The sequence below is a fragment of the Melanerpes formicivorus genome, unplaced genomic scaffold (genome assembly GCF_026170545.1).
Source record: "Melanerpes formicivorus ecotype bairdi unplaced genomic scaffold, bMelFor1.0.p_v2 SCAF_45, whole genome shotgun sequence".
Lineage (NCBI taxonomy): Eukaryota > Metazoa > Chordata > Aves > Piciformes > Picidae > Melanerpes > Melanerpes formicivorus.
This window is the reverse complement of record NW_027142397.1, coordinates 1362021-1387770: the sequence shown is the minus strand read 5'-3', so window position 1 is coordinate 1387770 and position 25750 is coordinate 1362021. Positions and strand designations below refer to the sequence as shown.

At 57.9% G+C, this 25750-nt stretch overlaps 3 protein-coding genes across 5 annotated transcripts; 2 read left to right on the top strand and 1 right to left on the bottom strand.

Annotated features, from left to right (window-relative positions):
* Positions 1-11777: 11777 nt before the first annotated feature.
* Positions 11778-15096, top strand: SYF2 (SYF2 pre-mRNA splicing factor). Its single transcript, XM_068159124.1, has 7 exons — positions 11778-11862; positions 11942-12049; positions 12412-12537; positions 13723-13840; positions 13954-14044; positions 14539-14637; positions 14722-15096. Exons 1-7 carry the CDS (start codon positions 11803-11805, stop codon positions 14885-14887), a joined length of 768 nt encoding a protein of 255 aa, XP_068015225.1. The 5' UTR covers positions 11778-11802; the 3' UTR covers positions 14888-15096.
* An 863-nt stretch (positions 15097-15959) lies between these two features.
* RSRP1 (arginine and serine rich protein 1) lies at positions 15960-21840 on the bottom strand. Of its 3 annotated transcripts, none has more exons than XM_068159123.1 (6): positions 21629-21840; positions 21412-21467; positions 19471-20094; positions 18583-18737; positions 17286-17369; positions 15960-16496 (listed from the first exon to the last, which is right to left on the bottom strand). In XM_068159123.1, exons 1-6 carry the CDS (start codon positions 21715-21717, stop codon positions 16308-16310), a joined length of 1197 nt encoding a protein of 398 aa, XP_068015224.1. In that variant the 5' UTR covers positions 21718-21840; the 3' UTR covers positions 15960-16307. The 3 variants fall into 3 exon arrangements, with proteins under 3 accessions (XP_068015224.1, XP_068015223.1, XP_068015222.1); XM_068159122.1 differs by having other exon boundaries at positions 17286-17366; positions 21629-21820; XM_068159121.1 differs by having other exon boundaries at positions 21412-21464; positions 21629-21819.
* Positions 21841-22010: 170 nt separating this feature from the next.
* On the top strand, positions 22011-25517 carry TMEM50A (transmembrane protein 50A). The gene is made up of 7 exons (XM_068159126.1): positions 22011-22114; positions 22465-22575; positions 22945-23057; positions 23373-23440; positions 23585-23677; positions 24293-24353; positions 25058-25517. The coding sequence occupies exons 2-7, from the start codon at positions 22483-22485 to the stop codon at positions 25101-25103; spliced, it is 474 nt and encodes a 157-aa protein (XP_068015227.1). The 5' UTR covers positions 22011-22114; positions 22465-22482; the 3' UTR covers positions 25104-25517.
* The last annotated feature ends 233 nt before the right edge of the window (positions 25518-25750 follow it).

Below are 25750 nucleotides of genomic sequence, written 5' to 3'. Positions count from 1 at the left end.
TTCAGCAGTAAACAGCACTCAGAGCTCAGACCACGGCAGATGGGAGCAGCTCCTGAGCAGGCCTTATTTTGCTCCTTGTTCCCCTGGATTTCCACCCATCCCTCTTTCCCAGGAAGGAAGCAAGTGCTGTGCTACACCCATGCTGCTCCCACCCCCACCCACCTCGCCCCCCTCAGCACCACGATGACCCCTGGGTACCCATGTGCCTTAATTACCCCCCCTCTGCTAACGAGCCTGGGCTTTTTACCCTATGCAAGGGCACATTGCTGGCTCATGGGCAACTCCCTGTCCACCAGCAGTCCCAGCTCCCTCTGCCTGGAGCTGTTTTCCAGTAGGTCAATTCCTCAGCTGTGCTGGTGCAGGGGGTCATCACCACAGGCCCTTATAAAGAGCCCCTCTCCAGCTCTCCTGGTATGGGAAGCCTGCTCTAAGGCCTCTCTGGAGCCTTCTCATCTGCCCATTTCTCACCTAGAAATAACTACCCTGGGCAGGACTCCATGTCCCTGCTCCCCTCAGCCCTGAGTGGAGCAGAGCCTGGCAGAGGCAGCCACGGACACACAGCTCCTTCCAGGAGCTCTGTGACACCATCGAGGGAAAGCTTGAGCTGCCCAGCTTGGAGGAGCAGCGGTGGAAATGCTGCAGCTCAAGGGGAAGCAGAAGACAGCCAGCCCCCAGCTTGGGAGGAGAGACAGCCCAGGGGGACGGGTGGGGAGGCTGCGGGGAGCTGAACGCCCAGGGGGGACTCGGAGCTCAGGCTCCGGCGAGCACAGGCTGCATCCCGCTCGCTCCGTACAGCCCCATCTGGGCTCCGGAGCTTCCCGGGATGGGATGAAGACGTTTCCCCCTCTCCCGCCTCCAGGGCTAATTTTACCACGTCTGGCCGGAGCTCTCAGCCCCTGGTTCTCGTTACACCCCCTGCCGTGCACCAGTGCCGGCACGCAGCATTTTTGCGAAGTTACAGGGTAGCAGAAATATCCTGGGTTTGTTTTCCCTTTGGACACTCTGTCGCTCTCCCAAACTTGGGGGGGGGTGGAAATCACGAAGTAGCAAGAGGGGAAAGAAAGACAGAAAGCAAAACCCCACCCCAAACAACAAACCCAAGCACCAAAACCCACCCAGCACAGCTCAAACACATCAATAGCCTCAGCCCTTCGGGGGCTGCTCCTGCTCCAGAGAGGAAGGAGGAGGAGGGAAGAAATTCCAGATATAAAAACCAATTAATTTGGGGGTTCTTCATTAAAAAAAAAGATATCTAACCCCTCCCCAAATCCACACACAGCCCCACCGTGGTACAGCCCCATCCTGCTCCACCCCTGCAGCCACCACTCATCAGCTGCAGCTCCCCAGCCTCACCTGGGGGTCCCTGACCCACTCTGTGGTCCTGTTTGGGGGGAAACCTCCACATTTCCCTCTCCCTGAGTGGAAGGTGGCCCGTGGCAGGGGCGCTTGGAACTGGGTGGCCTTTAAGGTCCCTTCCAACCCAAACCATTCTATGGATCTGCTTGGATGGGGCACAGGAGCATGGCCCCAGCTGGCACCACCACGCTGAGCCCTGGGGCAGGCAGCACAAGGGAGGGAGGTGAGGGTGAGCCGAGGGCATCTGGGAGAGAAGCAAAACACCAGCGAGAGGGAGAGCAGGGAGGGCAGAGGAAAGGGAAGGAGCTGGTGTGGAAAGGAAGGGTCTGGCCCCAGAAGGAGGGTAAATGGCACTGGTCAGAAGGGCTAAACAGGTGCTCAGAGGGTGCAGGGGAGGAGCTGCTGGAAGCAGCAAGCAGGACCAGGAGCTGTTACTGGGCTCCGCAGAGCTGCTGGGGCCACAGCAGCCCAAATTCCTGTGCCTGGCACATCCTCGACGTCACAGCCCCAGGAGCTGAGCGGGAACCTGAAACTGAGCTGCAGTGGAAGGAAGCAGGGACAAGGCTCACACCCTCGAGGTTTTCCCCGAAGGGAAAAAGATGAGGAACGGGACCGGGGGGGAGGAGGTGGAGAGCACAAAACGCTGCGTTTTCCACCAAGGGAGAGGAGTGGAAGCCGTGGCAGCCCCGGCCGCTGCGTGGCCGGGCGCAAGGTGGGCGCCGGGAGGAAACGGTCCCCGCGGCGGCTGAGGAAGCTGCGGGGCCGGGGCTGGATCCGGCGCAAGTCCTGGTTAACACATGTCACAAAACTGAAAGCCAAATGGAGAAGGAAACAGAAGGTGACAGCAGAGATACCGTGACTAACGGGATCTTCCCGGGCCGCTTAGAGGAACTGCCTTTGCCTTGAGGTGGTCGGGGATGTGCCGGCGAGCTGCGCGGTGCTGCAGATACCATCAGAATGCCACCCAGGTGGTTACGAGAGTGACAGATAAAGGAGCTGAGCAGGAACACGTTTGCAGAAGTGACACCCACCAGGGCTCAGCTCCAGTTTTCAGCCAGACCTGGTGGTTTCTCTGTTTGTTCTCCCAGTGAACAGCCAACCCCCACACCAACCCCCCCAGCTCCCCCACAACCAGAGGGCTTCACAAATCCAGCCCCAGACTAGCACCTTCTGAGGGTTTCCTAACTCTGAGTGAGGTTTTGAGGCTGGCAGAGCGTTTGGGCAGAGGTACCTGGGTGGCATCAGCAAGCCTCTGGGGGCTCCTGTTGCCAAAAAGTCACCTTTGGGTCCTGCAGTTAGAGCCATAGGATGATAGACTGGGGGGGAAGGGAGCAACACCTCACACTCAGCAGGGACACCTGCAGCTAGAGCAGGTTGCTCAGAGCCCCAGACAACCTGACCTGCAGTGGTTCCAGGGGGGGCAGCTCCCACCCCTCTGGGCAGCCTGGGACAGGTTCACATTGCTGTAAGCAATTGCTCCCTTCTCTCCAGTCTCAATCTCCCTCTTTCAGTTCAAACCCTCCCCCCTTGTCCTGTCACCACAGGCCCTGCTCAAAGGTTTGTCCCCAGCTTTCTGCTCAGCCACTGAAGCACTGAAAGGCCACCAAAAGGTCTCATTGGAGCCTTCTCTTCTCCAGGCTAAACAACTCAGCCTGGCCTTGCAGCAGAGGGGCTTCAGCCCTCTGGGTTTTCCTCTAGCCCCTCTCTGGATGCCTTTTCACCCCACTTTACCACACTTGAACACCCAAACACTGTTGCACCAGCACATTCTTTTGCTTTGGTGCATCCATCACCTTGCACAAAGGAGGAGCAACAGCTCCAGGTGCCTCTCAAAACAAGGGGAAGCATTTCATACAGTCACAGAATCATTAGGGCTGGAAGAGACCTCTAGGATCATCAGGTCCAACCATCAGCCCAACACCACCATGGCCACTAAACCATATCCTGAAGGGCCATGGCTCCATGGTCTGCCCTGGGAAGGGTGCAGGGGCTCAGGGATGTGGTTTAAAGGCCCTGGTGGTGTTGGGTTGAGGCTTGGACTGGGTGAGCCAAAAGGCCTTTTCCAACTGAAACAACTCAATGATCAGCACCACTGAGCCCTCCCAGCACCCCCAGGCAAAGGATGCTCAGTGCAGCCCTCCCAGCACCCTCTCCCATGAACCAACTGCAGAGCACTGTGACAGCCCACAGCTCAGGGAGGGGATTTACAGCCCTGGAAAGGGAGCAGACCTGAGCCTGCATCTCCCTGCGGGACTCAGCATCCTCCACGCACCAGCTTCGGATCCCGGGTTTGATCCTCTGCGAGGGCTGAGCAAACCCCAGCTTGCTCCCAGCCCCTCTTCTGCTCCTTTCACCAAAGTTTCACCATATTAAGCAGCTGAACTGCATCATCCAAGGAGTGTCAAATTGGTTTTAAATGGTTCTAATTATAACCAGGAAGTTTTAAAGTGTGTGGGTGGAAAGGAATGCAGCAGATTAATTTAATAGCAGTTACCACGGCACAATAGTCCTTCAATTAAGAGTTCTCTCTTGCTGGCTGGGGTGGAGTGGGCTTGGGGTTAGTAGTATTTTTTATGCTTTTTGGGGGTTGGGTTGGTTGGTTGGTGGTTTTTTTCCTCTCTCTCTCTCTCTTTCTTTTCCCTGTTAATAATAAATGTCACCAATGAGAGCAGCCCTATTACTTCATCAGATGCTTTGGCATATATCTTGTGGCCCAAAGCCTTTTGTGCAGGAATAGTAGCTGAAAGGGTAATTTTATAGGGCTTAGCACTCACTTAACACTTTAGGGGACGAAATCAGGCCTCAGAAGAAACCCAAGGAGCTGCACCTGTTTACACCCAGCAGAATCTGGCTCTGCAACCACAAAAAAAAAGCCCCCAAACAAAACCCCACCCCTGGCGTAGCAAGTCGAGGCTTTGATATGGTGTGGGAGACCTGAGCCCAGCTGGGGAGCAGCCCCTGGGGGTGGAGAGTGTGGGGAGCTCAGATTTGCACCACCCCCACCTCCCCAAACTTCTCCCACTCACCTTGTTGGTTTTTTCCAGCCCTGTGAGCTCAAATCCTGCAGCTTTGCAGGGCATGGAGGGAGCAGGACCCCCATGGGCTCCCCACAGTCAGGGAAGTGGTTGGCTTCCTCCCCTCGCCGGCTTTGAACAGCGTGGGGGTTCCCAAATCCAGGTGTGGAGAGGGGAAATGACAGCTTCCCAGCACTGCTCTGCAGAGACACAGAGAGGGAGGCTGAGGAGGGGGTTGGGAGCTGCAGGGCTTAGGGGGGTGGTCTCCTGCACCCCAGCTCCTTCCCTGACACAAGGTGCACCATGCCCATGATGAGCCCAAATGCCTCCTGGCACCAACCACTCCCTGCTCCCTGGTGAGCAGCAAAATGCATCTCACACCCCCCTGGAAAAGAGACCTCAAGGCTCCATCTCTCTCCCTGGAACTCCTCTCAGTGAAGGCAGCAACCCCCAGGCCTTGATGGCTTCTCACCTCCAACTCAGGTTGGTTTTCCAGCACCCCTCCATGCAGCATCCTGGGATGAGCTGCCACCTTGTCTGGATGAGAGGCTCAGGGATGTGGACCAAAGCTGTGTTCAGGGAGATGTGAGGTCATGCTTGGGCTCCATGATCTGAAGGTCTTGTCCAGCCAGGGGATTCTGTGACCCTCAGCTATCCTCCAGCATGGACTGAGGAGATGCCACTCACCCTCCCTCCCTCTCCCTAATCCCAGCAGCAGGACCACAATCCCATCCTTCCCTGTTACTGACACCTAATTAATTGCCACTCCTCACACTCCCCCAGGGAAGTGTCTGCCCCAGCAATCAATCCCTGCTGCTCTTGGGTTTTGGGGAGCCTCAAAGCCATCCCCACCCCACAGGGTCCTGGCACATCCCAGTCTGGCCTTGTGCCATGGCACTGGGGTAGCCATGCTGATGGCTGGCACGTGAGGGTGGCACTTTGGCCAGGTCAGTTCTCAGCCAGAAGGTGGTGAGGGGAGAGAGAAGAGGCAAAGCACCTGGGGCTGCTCTCCCACAGCATTTTTCTGTGCTCTGTCCTGCAGAGCTGCTTCATTTGGCATTCATGGTTAATGGCTGAGCTGCTCTCATCCAGGAAACTCTGCGAGGTTCCGGCTTTTAAGGGAAAAGATGCAACCAGGCAGGGCTTGGCAAGCGCTGTGGAGAGCTGCCCTGCTCTCCAGGCACTTAAACCCCCAAAAGAGGCATCACCACCATCACCCACCCCAGGAAGGCTGTGGTTAGTCAGCCCTTAGGGCTGTGAATCCCAAAGCATCCCACCCCACACCCCCAGCCCATCACAGGATCGTTGGGGTTGGAAAAGCCCTTTGAGCTCATCCAGCCCAACCCTTCTCTAACTCCACCGAGGCTGGGGCTCAACCAGGGCCCTCAGCACCACAGCTCTGCCTCTTTGAGACACCTCCAGCGACGGGGATGCAGCCACCTCCCTGGGCAGCCTGGGCCAGGCTTGGAGAACCCTTTCAGTGAAGGAATTTCTTCTGATGTCCAACCTAAACCTCCCCCAGGGCAACTTGAGGCCACTTCCTCTCAGCCTATCGCTTGTACTAGGGAGAAGAGACCAACTCCCACCTGGCTCCAACCTCCTGGCTGCAGAGAGCCAGAGAGTCTCCCCTGGAGCTCCTCTTCTCCAGACTAAGCAACCAACCCCAGTTCCCTCAGGCTCAATCTCCCAACTCAAGCTACCAGCTCTCACAGGGCCAGGGAAAGCTTGGGCAAAGCTTGCCCACAGCCCTGGCACCAGGAATACCCAGCAGGACCCCCTGCACCGTTCTGGGGGGGGAACAGGGTGGGTTTTCCATCTTGCTCACCCTCTGGCTGCCAGCATTAAAGACAAACCCTTGCCATCATCTGAACTATCTGATCAGGAGCTTAATTCAATACAGTCAGGCTCAGTTGGTTGAGGGCTGAGCATTTAGCTGAAACCCTAAGCCAGCCCTGCAGTAATTTGGCTGGGGAGGAATTGATTTTGACCATCAGCACTTTCTCATTTTCAAGAGAGTAGGAGCTTAACCAGGATAATTTCTGTTAAGCACATTACCCAGGTACTTTTGGCTGGCCAGCCCAATGATTATGTGTCTGATCTGAAAGATTATAATTGCAACCCAACAGGACACAAACAAGAGCCTGTGATTGAAAGGGGACAGGCCTGAGAGAAAAAACCCAGCTCCTCTTCTACCCAAAACCCCCAAACAGCCCTCAGGTTCCCCCTCTCTCCAAACCTCTTCAGGGCTGATCACTCCCCTCCATTAGAGCTGCTGCAGTAAGTTCACATTAGAATAGAGTAGAGTAGAGTAGAGTAGAGTAGAGTAGAGTAGAGTAGAATAGAATAGAATAGAATAGAATAGAATAGAATAGAATAGAATAGAATAGAATAGAATAGAATAGAATAGAATAGAATTAACCAGGTTGGGAGAGACCTTTGAGATCATCAAGTCCAACCTATCACCCAACACCATCTGATCAACTCAACCATGGCACCAAGCACCCCATCCAGCCTCTTCCTAAACAGCTCCAGGGATGGGGACTCCACCACCTCCCTGGGCAGCCCATCCCAATCTCTCTTTCTGGGAAGAACTTCTCCCTAACATCCAGCCTAAACAATCTCATCTCCCAACAGTTACTGTGAGTCTCATTAGGTCCCACGCAAGTCTCAGCTCTGCTTTCCCTCTCCCTGACCCAAAGCAGCACTGCTGCTTGCAAAGGGCCTCCCAGCACGGCCCACACCAGCACCCCACTGGTCTCAGCCCCAGGGCACGCAGCCACGTGGGCATCCCGAAGTGCTGCCTCTCTTTTTCCTGCTCCCAGTTTTCATCCTGGTGACAAAAGGAGGTTTGGCCACGGATCTGAGTTCCCCAACTGCTGGCACAGCACTGGGATGGCACCGCAGCCAGCCAGCCCCGCGGGAGCCTGGCAAACCAACCCCACATGTGCCACCCGTGCTCACCCCTCTGCTTCCCCTCCGCATCAGAGGTGGGGAAGGGTCCCCACGCTGCTGCCTGGCTGAGAAGGTCCAGCAGCTCCCCCCCTCCCCCCAGCCCAAGGGTCTGGGACCAGGAGGAGAGCAGGCTCGCCGTGTCTGCAGCCCTGCCTGGACATGATTTCTCCTGATCATCATAACTTTCTTCCGCTCCTAAAGCACCTTTCATCACGAACAGGATGGAGCGCGGCAGCTGGCGCACAGCACGGAGCGGAGCGGCGCAGGCAGCAGCGGCAGGAAGTGGAAGCGGCTCCCGCAGCTGCCGGGCCGGGGAGCTGCGCTCACGCCACCGCATGCCGGGGGCTTTATCGCAGCCCCCGGCACGCTCCCGGCTCCCTCCTGACACGCAACAGGCCCCATGTGGCAGGTTGGATGCGACACGTGGCGAGCTCCCGTGTGGGGACCGAGGGGAGGAGAGGAGCTGCCGGTCCCGGCCGCCGCGGAGCATCTTCTACCCTCGCCGGCAGCATCCACGCCCGGCACAAGGGGTCCAGGTGCTGCAGCCCTGAGCCACGGCAGTGGAGGGGCAAGGTGCAGCGTTGCAGGTCTGGCTTGTGGCACTGCACGCCCAAACCAGAACACTGCACACCCAAATCGCAGCATTGCACACCCAGATCACAGCATTGCACACCCAGACCAGAACACTGCACACCCAGACCAGAACACTGCACACCCAAACCATGGCACTGCACACTCAGACCAGAACACTGCACACCCAAACCACGGCACTGCACACCCAAACCAGAACACTGCACACCCAGACCAGAACACTGCACACCCAAACCGCAGCATTGCACACCCAGATCACAGCATTGCACACCCAAACCACGGCACTGCACACCCAGACCAGAGCACTGCACACCCAAACCAGAACACTGCACACCCAGACCAGAACACTGCACACCCAGACCGCAGCATTGCACACCCAAACCACGGCACTGCACACCCAAACCAGAACATTGCACACCCAGACCATGATATTGCACACCCAAACCATGGCACTGCACACCCAGACATGGCACAGCACATCCACATTTGGTGTCACAGGTCCAGCCACAGTGCTGCACTCACAGCCAGGCTGGGAGCTGCAGCAGATCTGCCCCAGTGGGTAGGAGGTGGAAGCTGCACTGCAGGCCAGAGGCACCAAAGGCAGGCATTTAGGGCAGAGATGCTGATGGCTGCCCCAGCCCATGGCAGGGTCCTGGCTGTCCTGGGGCTCTGGGTGTGGTGTTTAAGTGCCACCAGGGCAGAGCAAGCTGGGTGCACTGCAGCACCTCACTGCAGCTCCAGCTTGGGGCTGTCCTCCTCCTGCCCGGGTGGGAGATGTCCCCAGGCTTGGGGCTCGCTACCTGCAGGGCCTTGGCTCACGTCCTGGGGAGCACTCTGTGGCCTCTGTCACGCTGCAGCCGCAATTCTAATTCCAAGAAATGACACAACCCTCTCCTCTCCCCCCTGCCCCAACTGCCTCAGCAGCCCCAGCAGCCTCAGGCCAGGAGGACACCCAGGTGGCTTCGCGGGGACCCTCGGCCACACAGCCTGCAGACTCCTGATAAAAGCCTCAGGTTTGCTGCAGGAGGGGGGGGTGGGGGTGGGAGATAAAGTGCTGCTCCCCCTCCTCGAGCAGGATCTTCCCCTTTGAAAGGGCCAAATATAACCGAGATGAGTCAGTTCCTCCGAGCTCCCAGCCCCTGTACAATATGGAACTGGAATTTTTCATTTCAGCACTGCAGGGGAGGCACAACTGGAGAAGACAATGGAGCCAGCCCCGACCCAGGCAGGCACTGCCAGCTCTCTGTGCATGAGACATAAAAACAGTTTTTAATCTAAAAATAAATCAGCTGTAAGTGACAGCCAGAGCAGCTCTGCCTCTGCTCGCTGGCAGCCTGGGCAGGACCAGGCCCTGCTCCCTGCCCCAGGGCAGCTCTTTGGGTGAGTTTCCTGCCCTTTCAGGCCACCTTGGGATTTGCAGCCGGACCACTGAGCCAGGCAGGCTCTCAGCACCTGCACCAGGAGCTTCCTGAGCTGGCATCCGACCCAGAAGCAGACCCACAGAGGGCAGGGAAGCCTCCTGGGCTTCTTTTCTAACTGCATTATGGCAGCAAGAAGGGCAAAGAGGCTTCACCAAGCTGGGCCAAGGTGCTGCACAAACCCAGAAACCCACCCAGCTTCTGAGGGAACAAAAGGGCAGTGAGGGTGTAAGGGGCTGGTGGCCTCACTCTGGCTGAGCTGTGGTCACCTCCACATCATGGAGCAGAGCTGACACCTGGGGCAGCCACTGCCCAGATCCCAGAACCCACCCTCCCCATCCCTGCCCTCTCACTCTGCTTGCTCCTGGCTGGTGTTTGGAGGAGGCACAGAGCAACCCCATGCTCAGGTGTCACAGGAGATCGTCTGCAGGCTCCAGAAAGCAAAGGGGGGGCCCAGGGGCTGCAGGTGGGGGCTGCAGGTGGGAGCTGCAGAGGGGCACAGCTGCTGCAGTGTTGAATGCATCTGAGAGCTGAGGGAGCATCCCTCCCTGCCCCCAAACGTCTCTGTGTGGCAACCAGGTCCCACTCGTGAGGCACATGGAGGCAGAGCCCAGCACACAGCACCAGCTCAGGGCAGGTGAGCAGGGCCAGATCCTGCTCCTCTTCTTTACAAGCACCAAGCCTTGGGGCTGGGGGTGCTGCTGCAGTGGCAGTAAGAGGTTTCTCAGCTTTCCTTTGCTCCTGTCGTGCACTGCTCATGCTAAAACCCTTTCCATGGGGACACCTGGGACACCCCTTGCTACAGAGGGCTCAGAGCTGGGGAGGGCAGAACCTAAGGGGCAGCCTTGGGGCAGAGAGGGCAGGAGCTCCAGATGGAGCAGAGAGATACTGAGGAAGCTGTGGCCCAAGCACCTGGCTCAGGTTTTTGCCAGCACACTGCCCAGCTCACTGCACAACCACCTCAGCCTCTTTGCTGCCTGCTTCTTGCAGACATCCTTCCTCTTCCAGCACCAGTGGCCCCTTTGTCCCCATCGTGGTGGCAGCGTGCTCCCTGTGCATGGAAATCCAACAACTCCCAGCCTAGCTGTGAGGGTCTGGAGGAGGCAGGAGGGGGGGGATACCCCAAACCCCCAACCACATCGGGACAACCTTCTCTGTGTTCTTGAGATGCTGTCACCAGGGCTAGAGCAAACCTTCTGCCTCCCTCATTCTTCCCCCCAGCCTGCTCAGTCTTCCAGCACTGCCTTCACTGGGTTGGGTTTCTTCTTCCTTTCTTTTTGTCCTCTGACTTGACTCCTCGCTGGGTAACGCTGTGTTTGATATTTTTAATCACTCAGCATGCATCAGAGTTTGGCAGCAGAAGAAAGTGAAGTTAAAAGAGAGCAGAGATAGTTTGTCTTTGCCCGGGGCTGCCTGCCAGCGCCGCAGCCTCTCATCCCTGGTGCTGTGTTTCCCTCTGCTGGACAGCCAGGAGCTGCAGCCGACAAGGTTCGTTTAAAAGCCGTCAGCGACCAGCAGCAGCTCTCAACCTTCTGGATTGTTTCTTCCAAGAAAAACAAAAGTTCTGAGCCCTTCTGTCTTGGTTGTACAGATAGGAAGACATTGCACACGCATACAGAGACGTGTCAGCAAGGGAAACGGCCGGAAACTGTGCCGGGGGAGGGTTAGGTTGGGCATGAGCAACAATTACTTTACGGCAGGAGTGGTGAGGGGTTGGCAGAGGCTGCCCAGGGAGGTGGTGGAGTCCCCACCCCTGGAGGTGTTCAAGAAATGTGTGGCCATAGCACCTGGGGAGAAGGTTTGGTGGCTGTGGTGGGGTTGGGTGGATGGTTGGACTGATGATCTTAGAGGCGTTTTTCAACCCAAACTATGCTAAGATTCTATGATTTGTGTGTGCATGCATCCGCATCACCACTAAGCCCTCGCAATACGCCCGAGTGTGGCTTTGGAAGGCTGGGGAGATGCAGCAGCACCAAGTCTGCCTCCGAGGACAGCGAAGCAGCATCCTGGCTCCTCCTCGGCACACAGAATTCAACCCCTAAAGCCCAAACCACTCCTGCAGAACACTGACGCCAGGTCGCGACAGTGCCCGAGGCCGGTGCCGGCTGACGACAGCTCTGTGTGACACCGGGGCCGCTGTAACAGCGGGCAGCGGAAAGGGGGAGCTGAGAGGGAAGCCGCTGCAGCGAGCCCAGCTCCCAGGCGCTGGCGGGGAGCGAAGCTTCAAGCATCTCCAGATCCAGGTGGATCAGCCCGGCAGGCGCCGAGCCGGGGAGGGGGACGGAGGACCGAGGAGCGCCGCAGTAGCCGCTGGGGGAAGCCGAAGCCGATCCCCGGACCCCGCCGCCGCCGCCTGCGGAGGCGCAGGGAAGACAGCGAGACCTCCGTGCCGCTGGGGGGCGCCCAGGCGCAGCGGCCTGTGCCGCGCGGGGCCTGCGCGGGGCCCGGAGCGGAAGTGCTCAGCGTCAGCCATGGCGGCCGCGGCGGTGTCGTCGTTGGGCAGCTTGGGCACTCCCGACCCCGAGGCGGGGGTGAGGCGGCGAGCGGGGAAGGGAGGGCAGGGTGTCCCGGCTCCTGCCCGCGCCGGTGGCTGACTGCGGGCTGTTTCAGGGCTCCTCGGGCTCGGAGGATGAGGCGAAGCCCGGCACGGCGGCGGCGGCGGCGGCGCAGAAACGGGAGGAGCGGCTGCGGAAGTTCCGGGAGCTCCATCTGATGCGGGTACGGGCGGCGGCGGCGGCGGTGGGTGAGCAGGGACCGATCCCTGCCAGCACCAGCGCCGGTGCGCGGGGAAGCAAAGCAGAAGGGGCGGCGGGGGCTGCCCGGCCCGGCTCAGGCACAGCCCGGCCGCGGCCCCATGCTCCCTGGGGAGGTTGTGCTGCAGGTCACTGCTGCCCTCGCAGCAGCGATTCCTGTCCAGTCTAACCCCCACCCGGGCGCGATGATTTCCTTAGCCCTCTGCAGAATGCAGCCTTTCTGCAGTGGCCTGGCCCCCTCTCCCGGGACAGGCCCCGCGGGCCCTGGGGGTTCCATTTCTCCCCTTCCTGGGACCCTGTGCCCATGCTCAACCTCTCTGTGCCTAGAACGAAGCTCGCAAACTGAATCACCAGGAAGTGGTGGAAGAAGATAAAAGACTTAAATTGCCTCCAAACTGGGAAGCCAAAAAGGCTCGACTGGAGTGGGAGCTGAAGGTGGAAGAGAAGAAAAAGGTAAAGACCCAACTGCAGCATCCCACAAGCCTGCTGAGCTGCTGCCCCAGGGCCTGCAGGGCGGCCAGACAGCTGTGGCAGCTTGTACAGACAGTGCCCCCTCACAGATCCCTCTCCTCATGGGGCTGTTGTGTATCTAAAGTGTTGACCTGCTGTCACGGTCCGGAGACATTAGATGTCTCGGTCCAGAGACACAGTTCTTTTAAATATTCCCGTGTTGTGAAATTAAAGGCACAAACGAGGCCAAAGTATCAACAGCTAGACTATTTATTACATAAATAAAGTGGACATAAGAAAGGAAGAGGGAGAAAATAGAGAAAGTGGACATAAGAAGGGAAAGGGAGAAAAGAGAGAGAGAGAGAGGGACGAGAGATAGAAGAGGAAAGGAATTATATTACCACACCCCTCATCCCCCCCAAGATAAAGTCTGTGGAGGAAAGGTGCTGCAGGAGATGTTGGGTTTGTAGAGACACCGTGGTGAGGCTTTTGCTGGAGAACAGCTCTGGTCCTCTGGGGAGATGTTGGGTTGATACAGGAACGGTGCTGAGGATTTGGCTGGAGCTGTGGTCCTCCGGGCAGCTTCTGTTCTCCGGAGCAGCATTGTCCCGGCTTCTCAGCGGCCTGGCCCGTCTCCTGTGTTTTCCTTCATCTCCATTTTTCTCCCCGTTTTTCTCCTCTCCTCTGTTTCTCTCCTGTGTTTCTCTCTTGTGTTTCTCTCTACAAACCAGCAGTTGCTCAAGTCTTTTATACAGTTTTTAGTCCTTAGGTATGTAGTCAAATATTGTCCCTCAGGAATTCCAGTGGCAGGAAATCTGTGTGTTTGGGCAAGACCCTGGCTGGAGGAGGGGGGGATCTCCGTCTACCCTGTCTCCATCCAGACAAAGCTCAGGAAACAGGTGGTGATTATCTTGCCCTAAAGGTGTGATGGCTGGGTCCTTGGGTCCATTGTTGTAGTCCCGTGTTATCACGATGCAATCACAAGCTGATTTGCATCCAGGATTGGTGGACAGGATTCTTTCCACCTTCTTTCCAGGGGCTCTGCTATCACTTTATCTTTGTTGACTCACATAGAGAGAGACAAACTTATTAGACTCTCACACCTGCACTGTCAGGGCCAGTCTGGGTGGTTGCAGATGTGATGCTTGATGCATTGTGAAGGTGGAAATGCTCTTTGTGCTGCCTTAGGAATGTGCAGCCAGAGGAGAGGACTACGAGCGAGTTAAGCTGCTGGAGATCAGCGCTGAGGATGCCGAGAGGTGGGAGAGGAAAAAGAAGAGGAAAAATCCAGATTTGGGATTTTCAGGTAATGGCTCAGCTGTCAGTCCTGTGGTGGATGCCTGTAGCAGTGCTTCAGCCCCAGGCTGAACCAGGAGATAAACCTTCACCCTCTCACCACTCCTTTTCCTTCCCACCAAGACTATGCGGCCGCTCAGCTGCGCCAGTACCAGCGGCTGACCCGGCAGATCAAACCTGACCTGGAGCAGTACGAGAGGCTCAAGGAGCAGTAGTGAGTTGCATTTCCGTGTCTGATACCCTCTGTGCTGTTTCTCCCTGGTTAGCAAACACAGAAGGCTTCAGCTAACCCTTTTGGCACCTGCATGTCCTTAGGTGTGCTGCAAGATCAATTCATCTGCTAACACACTCTGAGGGCTTGGCCTGACAACCTGCCCAGCTTCCTTAATGCCACTGCTGAGGTTCACCTCACCAAGCTGAGCCTTTGATGGTTGTCAAGCCCTGGCCCAGGCTGTCCAGGGCAGTGGTGGATTCCCCATCCCTAGAAGGGTTTCAGAGCCATGGAGGTGTGGTGCTGAGGGGCATGATTTAATGGTGAGCTGGCAGTGCTGGGTTAATGGCTAGACTTGATGACCTCAGAGGTCTCACCCAACCTAAACAGTCCCGTGGTTCTCTGAGTAAGTGCCTTGGGAGGTTAATGTGGAGTCAAGCAGGGATGTCTGAAAGCCATCAGCACTGCTGTGTAACCGCTGCCTCTCTTCTGCCCAGCGGTGAAGCGCTCTACCCCACCTCAGACAGCCTTCTCCACGGGACCCACGTGCCGTCCAAGGAAGGGATCGACAGAATGGTGGCAGACCTTGAGAAACAGTAAGTGAAGGGCCAGGATAAGCCAGGAGCAGCCCCAGGGGAGGCCCTGGCAGCAGCTCCTCAGCCTCTCCCTTTGCCCGGCAGGATCGAGAAGCGTGAGAAGTACAGCCGGCGGCGGCCCTACAACGACGACGCCGACATCGACTACATCAACGAGAGGAACGCCAAGTTCAACAAGAAGGCAGAGAGGTTCTACGGCAAGTACACAGCAGAGATCAAGCAGAACCTGGAGAGGGGAACAGCTGTCTGAGCTCTCCCCCCAGCAGTGCCCCCAGGCAGCCCTCTCACAGCTTGGCAGCGCTGGCTCCTGTCACTGCGTGGAGCTCCTTAAGCAATCTCATGAGCAGGAGTTGCTGGTGGGAGCCATTGGCTTGGTGTAGAGCTTGCAGATGGAGCAAGCAGCTTGGGCTGCTTTGTGTCTGACTTCTTCTCAGTTCAGAATAAAGTTTGTCTCCCTTCTGCAAGGCCCTGGAAGCATTGCTTTAGGTGACTGAATGCTTGAGCTGGGTGGGACCTTGGGGACAGAGGAGCTGCCCCAGCTGCCTGGAGCTCCCCCTGCGCAGCCTGGCAGCAGGAGGGCCAAGCTCAACCCTGGGCAGAGGCTGTGCATGGGGAGATGGAGTATGGGGAAGGAGGATCCCAGGGAGGTGGAGTCCCCATGGCTGGAGCTGTCCAAGGAATGTGCAGATGTGGTGCTTCTGGTTCAAGCAGCTGGGTAGGGTTGGACTCGACTCCAAGGGTCTGTCCCAACCTTAATCAGCCTCATTAAGTCATTGCCATAAACCCCACCCCCTTGGCACATGTGCCAGCCTCCTCTGGGCAGTTGCAGTCTCTTCAAAGAAGCTTCCAGACTTGCAGTCAAAGTCAGTTTATTTTAGTGATTTGTTTTACAAAAGGAATTTAAGGAAGTGCTGCCCAGTCCCCCCCAAGCTTCCTCTCTGGCTGAGCCACAGAGCCCAGGGCACTTCAGTGCTGAACTGCAGCAGCTCTGAGCAGCTCCAGCCTCCTCCCTGCCCTACACAGCAACCTCAAGCAGAACAGAGCCTGCCCCACGCTGAGTCCAGCAGAGATGAGAGCTGCTGAGGTGCAAGGCTGGCAGCAGCAGGAGCAGAGACGCCAGCACAGGCTCCACTTCCAGAGGGGCACCCAGGGCAGCTACTCTGGAGGCTCTCAATGCTGCCCAGCCTGGGCAGAATCATCCCAGGGCCAAAATCTACTCCCAAACAGTAACAAAAAATTGAAGACTGAGAAAGCTCAACCTGCAGCCAGCCACTGCCACCAGTCCTCACCCAACACAGCTCTAACACTTGACACAGGGAGAGGCCAGTGCAAAACTAAAGTTTATTGACTGGGAAGTAAACAATTCCACAATGTGCATGTGCAAAAGAACAGCTACTCAGCTATTGGTTAGAAAAAGTTACCCACCTGGAGGTTTCTAGAGTCCATTAAAGCAATACAAAATATTTACAAATATACACAAGACTCCCAGCTGGGGCTTCCTGGATCACTGTGCTCTAGATCTGAAAGAGAAACCTAAGACTCCAAAATTAACATCTCAAAATAAATACTCAGTATTAACAACAACAACAGAAGTGTCCTCAACCTGATCCGAGCTCAGATCTCACTACTGAGGGGAGCAGAGGGCTGCAGGCAGCCTGGGCCACAGGCACTTAGCGTGCCCTGAAGGCTGCACTTTTAGGTGAGAAGTTCAGGAAGGTTTTCTTCTCCTCCTTCTTGACAGGAACCCACTGCCCATAGGGACTTCCCCCCTTCCTGTCTTCTTCTTTGGCCACAACAACTGCTGGTTCTTTAGCCACACTGCTGGCTGGTTTCTGCAGCACTGGCTTTGCCATTGTGTTCTGGAAAGAGAAGGCAAAGGACTGTTTACAGTGCTGGCAAGAGAAGGAACAGACCCAAACCTGTCAGCTGAGAAAGAGGGGACCCAGAGCTGCCAATTTGAATAGAATAAACCAGGTTGGAAGAGACCTTTCAAGATCACCATGTCCAACCCATCAACCAATCCAGCCCACCTGAACAGCTAACCCATGGCACCAAGCACCCCATTAAGTCTCCTCCTGAACACCTCCAGTGATGGTGACTCCACCACCTCCCTGGGCAGCACATTCCAAAGGGCAATCACTCTCTCTGTGTAGAACTCCTTCCTAACCTCCAGCCTAAACCTCCCCTGGCACAGCCTGAGACTGTGTCCTCTTGTTCTGGTGCTGGCTGCCTGGGAGAAGAGACCAACCTCTGCCTGTCTACAACCTCCCTTCAGGTAGTTGCAGGGGCTGTCTGTGCTGGTTACACAACTTTCATCCAGTTAACTGACACAGAATTCAGGAAGCTGCTTTTTGCTTGGCTCTGCATTATCCAAACACAGAACCTGGAGCAAGCTCTGGTGGGACCCAGCTCCACCACGCTGCTCAGGCCTCCTTACAGATGTTCAGCATGATCAGGTGATGGAAAAAGGACATCTGTCCTAAGCACAGCTCTGCTGGCTTTGCAGTGCTCTGCTGCTGAAGCACTGACCTTCCTCATCACCAAACCACTGCAGCCTGGTGCTGCTGTGCAGATCTGGCAGCTGGGGCTGGGCAACACATGAAGGAGGGATGAAGTGCTGGACTGCCATCTGGGGAGGTCACACTTACATTGGGACTGAAAGAAATGCTCCTCTGTATGGTGGCTCTCTCCATCCCACTCCTGGCCATGTCTTCTTCAAGTCTTCTGGACTGCTAGGGAAGAGCAGAGGCAGCTTAAGTGGGAGGACAGATCACCTCCTGCAAGGCAGTCACTAGAGCATCATCTGTCTGGTAGAGCTCTTTCAGGCATTTACTTGTGTGAGCTACTGCCAATATGCAAAGAGATCAATGCTGAACTCGGGCTGGAAAGGATCTTGGCATGTTTATCAACGTGCTGCTGCCAATCCAGAGGTGACCTGATGCCAGGCCCCAGTTAGAGGTGACAAAGCACTCAAAGAAGTGCCAGCATGGAGTGCCAGGGCAGAGCAGGTGGCACGGAGCTGTGCACAGCCATCCTGCAGAGCTTTGGATAATGACAGTTAACTTATCTGCAAGTGATGCAGGCCTCTTCTTCTGCACTCTCTCAACATCTGGAATATATTGCATATATTATGAAAGGGATGCCTGCACCAGTGTGCTGCAGCTCTCAGTACATTTACTTCCATTTGCTCCAGCTCAAGAGTTACTGCAGCTTTGCATTTACCAGCCTGACACAACAGAACCAAACTCAAAACCAAAACCAACCAAAACCAAACCAACATCAACAAAAAAAAGGCAAAGTCACTTTCCAGCTGCTCCAAGTTTCTCCCTCCCTTAACTGCACAGCAGCTATCACCCACAGTGTCCCTTAATTACCACCAGATTTTCTTCATCATGTCTGGAACCATAGTCATGATTTCTATAAGACAGAAATAGAGGATGTAAAATGCATTGTGTGCTTGGGAAGGGTCACTTCTGGGAAACAGTTTTGTTGCACAGGAAAAGCTTTTAACAGTTTCAAGAAGAGTAGAAAGAGCTGACCTTAACAGAACAACCAACCAAAAACCACCACTGCTCACTGAGGCCTGGGAAGGAAGCTTCTTGGTTTAGGTCAGAGACACCAAACTACTCTAATGGGCAGCATTTCACTAGGAGAGCAGCTCAATGCAAGCTACATTCACCTCTCCTCCTCAGGCTGGCACTGAGGGCCAGCTGGCTTGGGCTCAGGGGCTCACCCACCTGGGGAGCCCCCAGTGCTGCCTGCCCCCAGGCTGCAGTGGTTTCTAGAGTAGCTTTTAGCATTCTGGTTAAGTCTCAGGTTTTTGTTCAAGGGTTTGAATTCATCATCAGAGCCCACAGTTCAAAACTACAACACAGCCATGCAGACAAGAAGGCTCAGGAGGTGCTTCTTTACCTTTGCACTGAGAATACTCCAGCCCATACTTACCTCAGCTGGCTCGCCAGCATCCTCCTGCTCTGGTTTCTCAGGTTTGATCTCTTTGGAAGGTGGAAGGATCTTCAAGCTTGCTGGCAAGACAATGTTATCTGTTCCCAGAGCTTTGGCAGCATTAGCTTTTGCAATTTCCAGGAGTTCCCTCTTGTCTGTAAGGGAAAGGGAAATGTCCTTCTCTCAGCTTTGAATCAACATCATAGTTACACAATGGCCTAGGCTGGAGTAATCTCCAAGGTCCCTTCCAACATCCCCACCGTGGGCAGGGACACCTCTCAACTACACTTGGCTGCTCAAGGCCTCATCCAACCTGGCCTCTAACACCCCCAGGGAGGAGGCAGCCCAAAACCTCCCTGGGCAGCCTGGGCCAGTCTCACCACCCTCCTCCTGAAGAACTTCTTCCTCAGCTCCTGTGTCTCCCTCAGCTTCAGACCCTTCCCCCTTGGCCTGTCTCCAGACATCCTCATTAGAAGTCCCTCTGCAGCCTTCCTGCAGGATCCCTTCAGGTCCTGGCAGGCAGCTCTAAGGTTCCCCTGGAGCCTTCTCCTCTGCAGGCTGCACACCCCCAGCTCCCTCAGCCTGTGCTGCCAGCAGAGCTGCTCCAGCCCTTGGCTCATCTTTGTGGCCTCCTCTGGCCTCTCTCCAGCAGCTCTGTGTCCCTCTATCTTTACACCCACACACACCTGCTCCTGCAGGCCTACCAGCTGCTCTCCCTGCACCGAGCGGGCTCCATTCTCACCACAGCTCAGTACTCCAACACCTGTTCATAACCACAGAGCTCTCCTCCCCCCACACTGCTGGTACAACACAAGGGGCAGAACCTGGCTGGCTAGACACAGACTGCCTGCTGTGAGGCTCTGGAGCCAGGCAGTGCCCAGGCCCTACCTTTTTCACTCAGGTGGAGAGGTGACCTGCTCCGAGACCTCGTCCGGGACCTGCTCCTCCAGCTCCTGTAGGCCTCGCGGTAGATGGTTCGGCCGAAGCCGTAGTACCTGCGGCCTCTGGAGCGGGACCTGCTCCTCGAGTAGGACCGCCGGTAGTAGGCCCTGCCGCGGGAGCGGCTGCGGCTGCGGGAGCGGTAGCGCGGGGGCGAGCGGCGGGAGCGGCGGGAGCGGCGGGCGTGGTAGCGGCTGCGGTACCGGGGGTAGCCGCGCGAGCGCGAGCGGCTGCGGGAGTAGGAGCGCGAGGGCCGGCGGGAGCGCCGCGAGCCCTGCCGCCGCGACCGCGACCGCGACCTGGAGCGGCTCCGGCTGCGCGAGGACGCCGACGAGGAGCTGCTGGAGCTGGAGCGCGAGCTGCGGGAGGAGCGGCTGGACGACCTGGCGGGCGAGCTCCCGCAGCTCCTCCTGCGCCTCGGGGAGGCCTCCCTCTTCCTGGGCGAGCTGAGGCTTAGGTCATCCATGCAGCCCGTCATGGCCTCGGTCTTCCGGCCCACCGCCTTCTCCAGGCGGCTGCCCTCAGAGCCCTGCTCCGCCCTGGCTGCCGTCCTGCAGTACCCAGTTTCTGTTCCTGTGGGGGGCAAGGAGGGGAAGCTCAGCACTCAGCACTCACATCCCCCAAGGCATCCCAGCAGCAACACCAAACAGAACCACAGAACAGGCTGAAGAGACCTCCGGGATCATCAAGTCCAAGGCTGTGACACAGAGGCCAAAACCTCAAGGCTAATCAGGCACACCCCAAGGATGCTCATCCAGGTCACTGGCATGGTTTGGACATGACAGATTCCATTCCCATCATTCCCTCTCCTGTAGTCAGTCTCCTACAGGTCAGCACAAGGTGAAGTTTGCTCCTGCAGCGGCACGGAAGGCTCACTGCTCTCCTCCAACAGGAGAGGAAGAAAGCAATGAACAATCTCCAAGGTACACAGCAGCTCCCTGCAGAAGCTCTTCCCCAGGAGGGTGGTGGAACACTGGCACAGGCTGCCCAGGGAGGTGGTGCAAGCTTCATCCCTGGAGGTTTTAAAACCAGGCTGGATGTGGCTCCGGGCAGCTTCAATCATGTGGGAAGTGCAGGGGGGGCAGAACTGGATGATCCTTGAGGTCCCTTCCAACCCTGACAATTCTACTCTTGACCTTATCACCTGCAAAGAACTCTGCACATGCCAGGGGCATCTGCAGCAAGCTGCTGCTAAACACATTCCACCCTAGTGTAAAACACGGCTCAGGATCCCCTCCTCAAGCAGCTGCCACTCCTTAGGGTCAGGATGCAGCAGGGAAATGGCTGTCCCGGCCCGGCCCGGCCCTCTAGCGGCAGCCATCTCACGGCTGCGAAGCTCTCCTGCGCTCCAGGGCGTGACTCGGGCTCTTGTGCAAGAGATCTTATCTCCACGTCTTGAAACCCTGGAGCTACGTCACCGCTTTGCCGTCCCAGGCAGCTCTTTAGTCACAGAACCTCTGCTCAGTGTTTATCGCCCCCCACCCCCCAGCCCAGCCCGGCCGACACCCTCCTAAAGCCCCCCCCCAAAGCCCCCAGCCCAGCCCGGCCGAACCCTTCTTGCCAAAACAGACCAAGGCTGCCAAGTTCCAGGCGAGCTCGCAGAGGCATTCCCTGGGCTCCCTACAGCTCAGGTTTCACTGCTTCCCCTCCAAGCGAGGGCCAAGGTCAGCAGCGCTGTCCCGGGCACGGCTGAGAGCCAACAGCCACCGAAGGCTGCTCCCAGCGCGGCCCTCGCCCTGCCCCGGCCCTGCGCGGAGCCGCCCGGGCGGCAGCGGGCAGGGCTCCCCCGGCAGCGGGCAGGGCTCCCGCCCGCCCGGACCCTGCCCGGCGACCCGCCCGCCCGCAGGCTGACTCCTCCGGGAGCCGTTCTGGCTGCTGACGGCAACTTACCGCTCGGAGCATCCGGGCAGCCGCGGGGCTGGTTCCCGTGAGACGCCTGAGCGCTGCTGGAAGGGAAACACCACGCGTGAACAAGGCGCGTCCCGCACCCCGCCACAGCCACCCCTGCGCCTCAGACGGCAGAGCAGGAAGGGCCTCTGGCCGCCCCCCGCAGCCGCTCCTCACAGGCTCCCCGCAGCCGCCCCCCGCCCCTGCCCCATGAACTCACTGGCTCCAGCCCGCCGCGCCCCCCGCGCAGGGGTCCTGCTCCTGTGGGGACGCCTGAGGAGACAGCCCCGCCTCGTGAGTCACCCCCATAGCGACCGGTGAAGCTCCCTGCGCGCAGGAACCGAGCCGCGACAGCAACGCCAGCAGGACGCAGCCCTCGGAGCGACCGCCCGCGACCGCCACCCAGCAGCGACTGAGCGCAGCCCAGAACCTTCCAGAACCGCTCGCTCGTTACGCAACAGGCAGCCAGGGCGCGTGCGCAGAGCCTGGGCGGAGCCACGGCGCGCCCGCGCCGCCCGCCCTCCCCCTGCGGCGCATGCGCAGAGCGGCCCCGCCTGGGCCGCTTCCCCACGCACTCACCACGCGTGCGCGGGGCCGCGGGTGGCGGGGGGGCGCGCATCAGCTGAGCGCCGCGCATGCGCAGTGCGCGCCCCCGCGGCTGGCTGGAGGCGGCCGTGCAGCGCCCGCCGCCGGTCCCTGCCCTCAGGTGAGGCGGGGGCGCGGCGGCAGCGGCGGCGGCAGCGCGCCCCGGGGACGGGCCGCCGGGCCGCCACGCCGCGGCGCTCGGCTGGGGGCGGCGCCCTTCGTCCCGGAGATGGCTGCCGGGCGCCGCCGGATGCCGCCGGCCGCGGGCGTGAGAGGGAGGCCAGGCCCGCGGCGAGGGCTGGGGTCGGTGACCGGCGGTGCCCTCGCCGCCGGACCGGCCCTGCCCTGGCCGGGGGGTCCGAGGGCAGCTCTGGCAGTGGCAGGAGGCCTTGCGCGGTGCCGTGCGCCGGCCCGGGCTGCCCCGCGGCGTTGTCATCGTTGTTCTCATCACCATCGTTGTTTCTCCCGCAGGTCTGCGGAAGCCGAAAGATGTCAGGGTTCCTGGAGAGCCTGAGGTGCTCCGAGTGCGTGGACTGGGGAGAGAAACGCAACACGATCGCTTCCGTGGCGGCCGGAGTGCTGGTACCGACTGCCTTAGCCGCTCCCGGGGCTCGGGGAGAGCTGCCGGCTGCCCGGGGGCTCGGAGGCGGGACCCGCAGTACCGAGCACAGAGACCTCCTCCCGCAGAGCAGCGGCAGAGAGCGCCCCACAATCCCTGCGGCAGCTCACACTGCCCAGCTGCCACCCCTCTGAGAGCTGCGGGCAGCAGGCAGCTTCCTGGCGTGGCTTGGAGGAGAACCTTTCCAGCCCCTACTGCCAACCAGCTCTGCCCTCCTTTGCCTGTGGTTGGAGGCTGAAAATGATCTTACACACTGACCCCCCCTTTGTCCAGGGTCACTTCTATGCTGTTGAAGGGTTCAGCTCCATCTGTTAACCTGGCTTGTCTGACAGTTTTTCACAGGCTGGTGGATCATCATAGATGCAGCTGTGAAGTACCCTAAGGTGGAAGACTTCAACCACTCCTACCATGCTTGTGGGGTGATAGCCACTATTGCCTTCCTCATGTAAGTGACATTCCTTGCTCCTGGAGCTTAAGCTTGGTGCCCCCTTTCAGTGGTGAAGCAACAGAACCCCAGACCAAGTTCATATCTGGAGCATTTCTGGTGCCTCTCTGATGTTGGTGCCCATAATGCAAAATGAATCAGTGTGGGGAACAGGACCAGGTCTGGGGGGGGAACTGTTTAGCCTTATTCCTCTTCATCAAAGCCCAACATCATCCTGGTTTGGGCAGCTTCCTGAGCAGTTTCTGCTGTTGTTTTGCAAGCACTTCTGGCTTTGCCTTTGCTTGCTGAGCTCTCTCTCCTCTTCTGCTGCTGCAGGATCAATGCTGTCTCCAACGGACAGGTGCGGGGGGACAGCTACAGCGAAGGCTGCCTGGGACAGACAGGTATGGTGCTGCCAGCTGTTGGTCTGGGGACGTGGAAGGGGTGTAGGAGCTGTAGCAGAGTGTGTGCTGTGTGCCTGCACAGCTCTGGTGTGCATGCTGAAAGCCCCCAGTGTCTGCACTGAAGGTGCCTGTGTCTCCCTCCAGGTGCTCGGATCTGGCTGTTCATTGGCTTCATGATGGCTTTTGGCTCTCTGATTGCTTCCATGTGGATTCTCTTTGGAGGTTATGTTGTTAAAGGTAAAGCACAGCATGGGATGTGACCTGATGCACGTCCAGAACATGTCAGGTATTTTAAAGGCTTCCCCCTGAGGGTGCTGAGGCACTGCAGTAGGTTGCCCACAGAAGCTGTGGAGGCTCCAAGGCTGGGAGTGTTCAAAGCCAGGCTGGATGAGGCCTTGAGCAAGCTGCTCTAGCAGGAGGTGTCCCTGCCCATGGCAGGGGCATGAATCTGGCTGACTTTTAGGATTCCTCCCAACCCAAACCCTTCTGAGTCTATAAATCAGTACTGAATTTCAGAACTCAGCCCAGTTTCAATCCTGGGGTTCCCTACACCACCCTCCCACCACTCTGCTGTGAGTGGAGCAGATTTATCTGCTTGGAAATGACAAACCTCCCCCCAGCCTCAGCAGGAGCACAGGTCCTGGGCACCTGGGAGCTGTGCTGCAGGTTCCTGGGAACAGCTCCCAGAGTAAACCTTCCCAGCAGACTGCTCCCAAAGCCTCCAGCTGAAATTGTCTGAAGTGCAAGAGGTTGGTTTGGCTGAGGGAGGGCAGTGTGGTGGTTCTGAGGTGCCAGGGATGGGATGTGCTTGGAAATGGCTTCCAAAAGCTGATGGTTGCTGTCTTTTGCTAGAAAAAGCAGCAGTGTACCCAGGGATTGCTGTCTTCTTCCAGAATGCCTTCATCTTCTTTGGGTAAGGCTCTCCTCCTTCCTCCATTTTTCATGAGACAAACCAAAATGTGCTGTGGTCTGGGGCAGAGTTTGAAGCCCAGACCTGGGTGGGCCCAGGCTGAGAGCAGCTCTGAGCAGGAGAAAGGCATCAGGGGAGGCTCCTGGGAGCCATCTGTGCCATGCTGCACAGAACATCTTCCCATGGAGAGGAGAGGGCTCCAGGGGGCCCTCAGAGCTGCCTGCCAGGACCTGAAGGGATCCTGCAGGAAGGCTGCAGAGGGATTTCTCAGGAGGGTGTCTGAGCCAGGCCAAGGGGGAAGGGTTTGAAGCTGAGGCAGAGCAGGATCAGACTGGAGCTGAGGAAGAAGTTCTTCAGAACCAGGGTGGTGAGACTCTGGCCCAGGCTGCCCAGGGAGGCTGTGGCTGCCTCCTGCCTGGGGCTGTTCAAGGCCAGGCTGGATGAGGCCTTGGGCAGCTGAGTCTGGCTGGGAGGTGTCCCTGGGCAGGGTGGGGAGGTTGGAGCAGAGGAGCTCTGAGCTCCCTCCCAGCCTGAGCCCTGCTGGCATTGCATAACCTGCTGCTGAAGGCAGGGGCTGTCTGGGCTGGGTGTAGGTTTCACTGCAGGCCCAGCAGCTGGCCCTGCAGCACCAGCAGCTGCTGTGTCTGACACAGGAGGCTTTGGATCTGCTGCACTCTGACCTCCTGTCCCCCCTCTGCTCTCCACAGAGGCCTGGTCTTCAAGTTCGGCCGCACGGAGGACCTGTGGCAGTGAGCGCAGCCGGGGAGCCCCCAGGCTGGGCTGCTTTTTAACTCCACACTCCCCACCTTTTGTAAAGCCCATTTTTTGTAAGCAGGTGTGGCTGAAGAGGAGTCCAGGCAAACTTCAGTCTCAGCACTAAGCCTCCTGGCTGTAGCCTGTTGTGTTTTGTACTCCCCCTGTGTCGGTTCGGTGTGGTCCTGCTCTCGGCGCGGGTCAGCTCGCTGCCGGGGCTGAGGGCAGCCTCCTCCTGCCAGGGTGTTTGCTGCAGGGCAGTAGTGTAGAGGGAAACATGGATCTATGTAACCAGCTCTTTGTAGGACAGCTGCAATCCCAGACTTCACTGAACATGCTTCAAAGCTCCCTTTTTAACATCTATTTATGAACCTCCTCCTCTTCCTGGACAATATAACCATCTCTGCAGGTTCAGCTCTCGGTCTCTGCCTGTTTGTTTGTCATGAGTTGCATCATTTTAAGACCTCTAAACTCTGCTGGGTTGGGGTTGGGTTCCCCCCACCCCACCTCCTGGAGTGTTTTAGTCATCCTCCAGTGACAAGAAGGAAGTAGCTGGTGAGCAACAGCTGCTTGGGTTGCTGTGGGTGATGGTGTAGAGGCACAGGATCAATTATGCTCCCCACAGAGCTTCCTGTTGGCCATTTTCT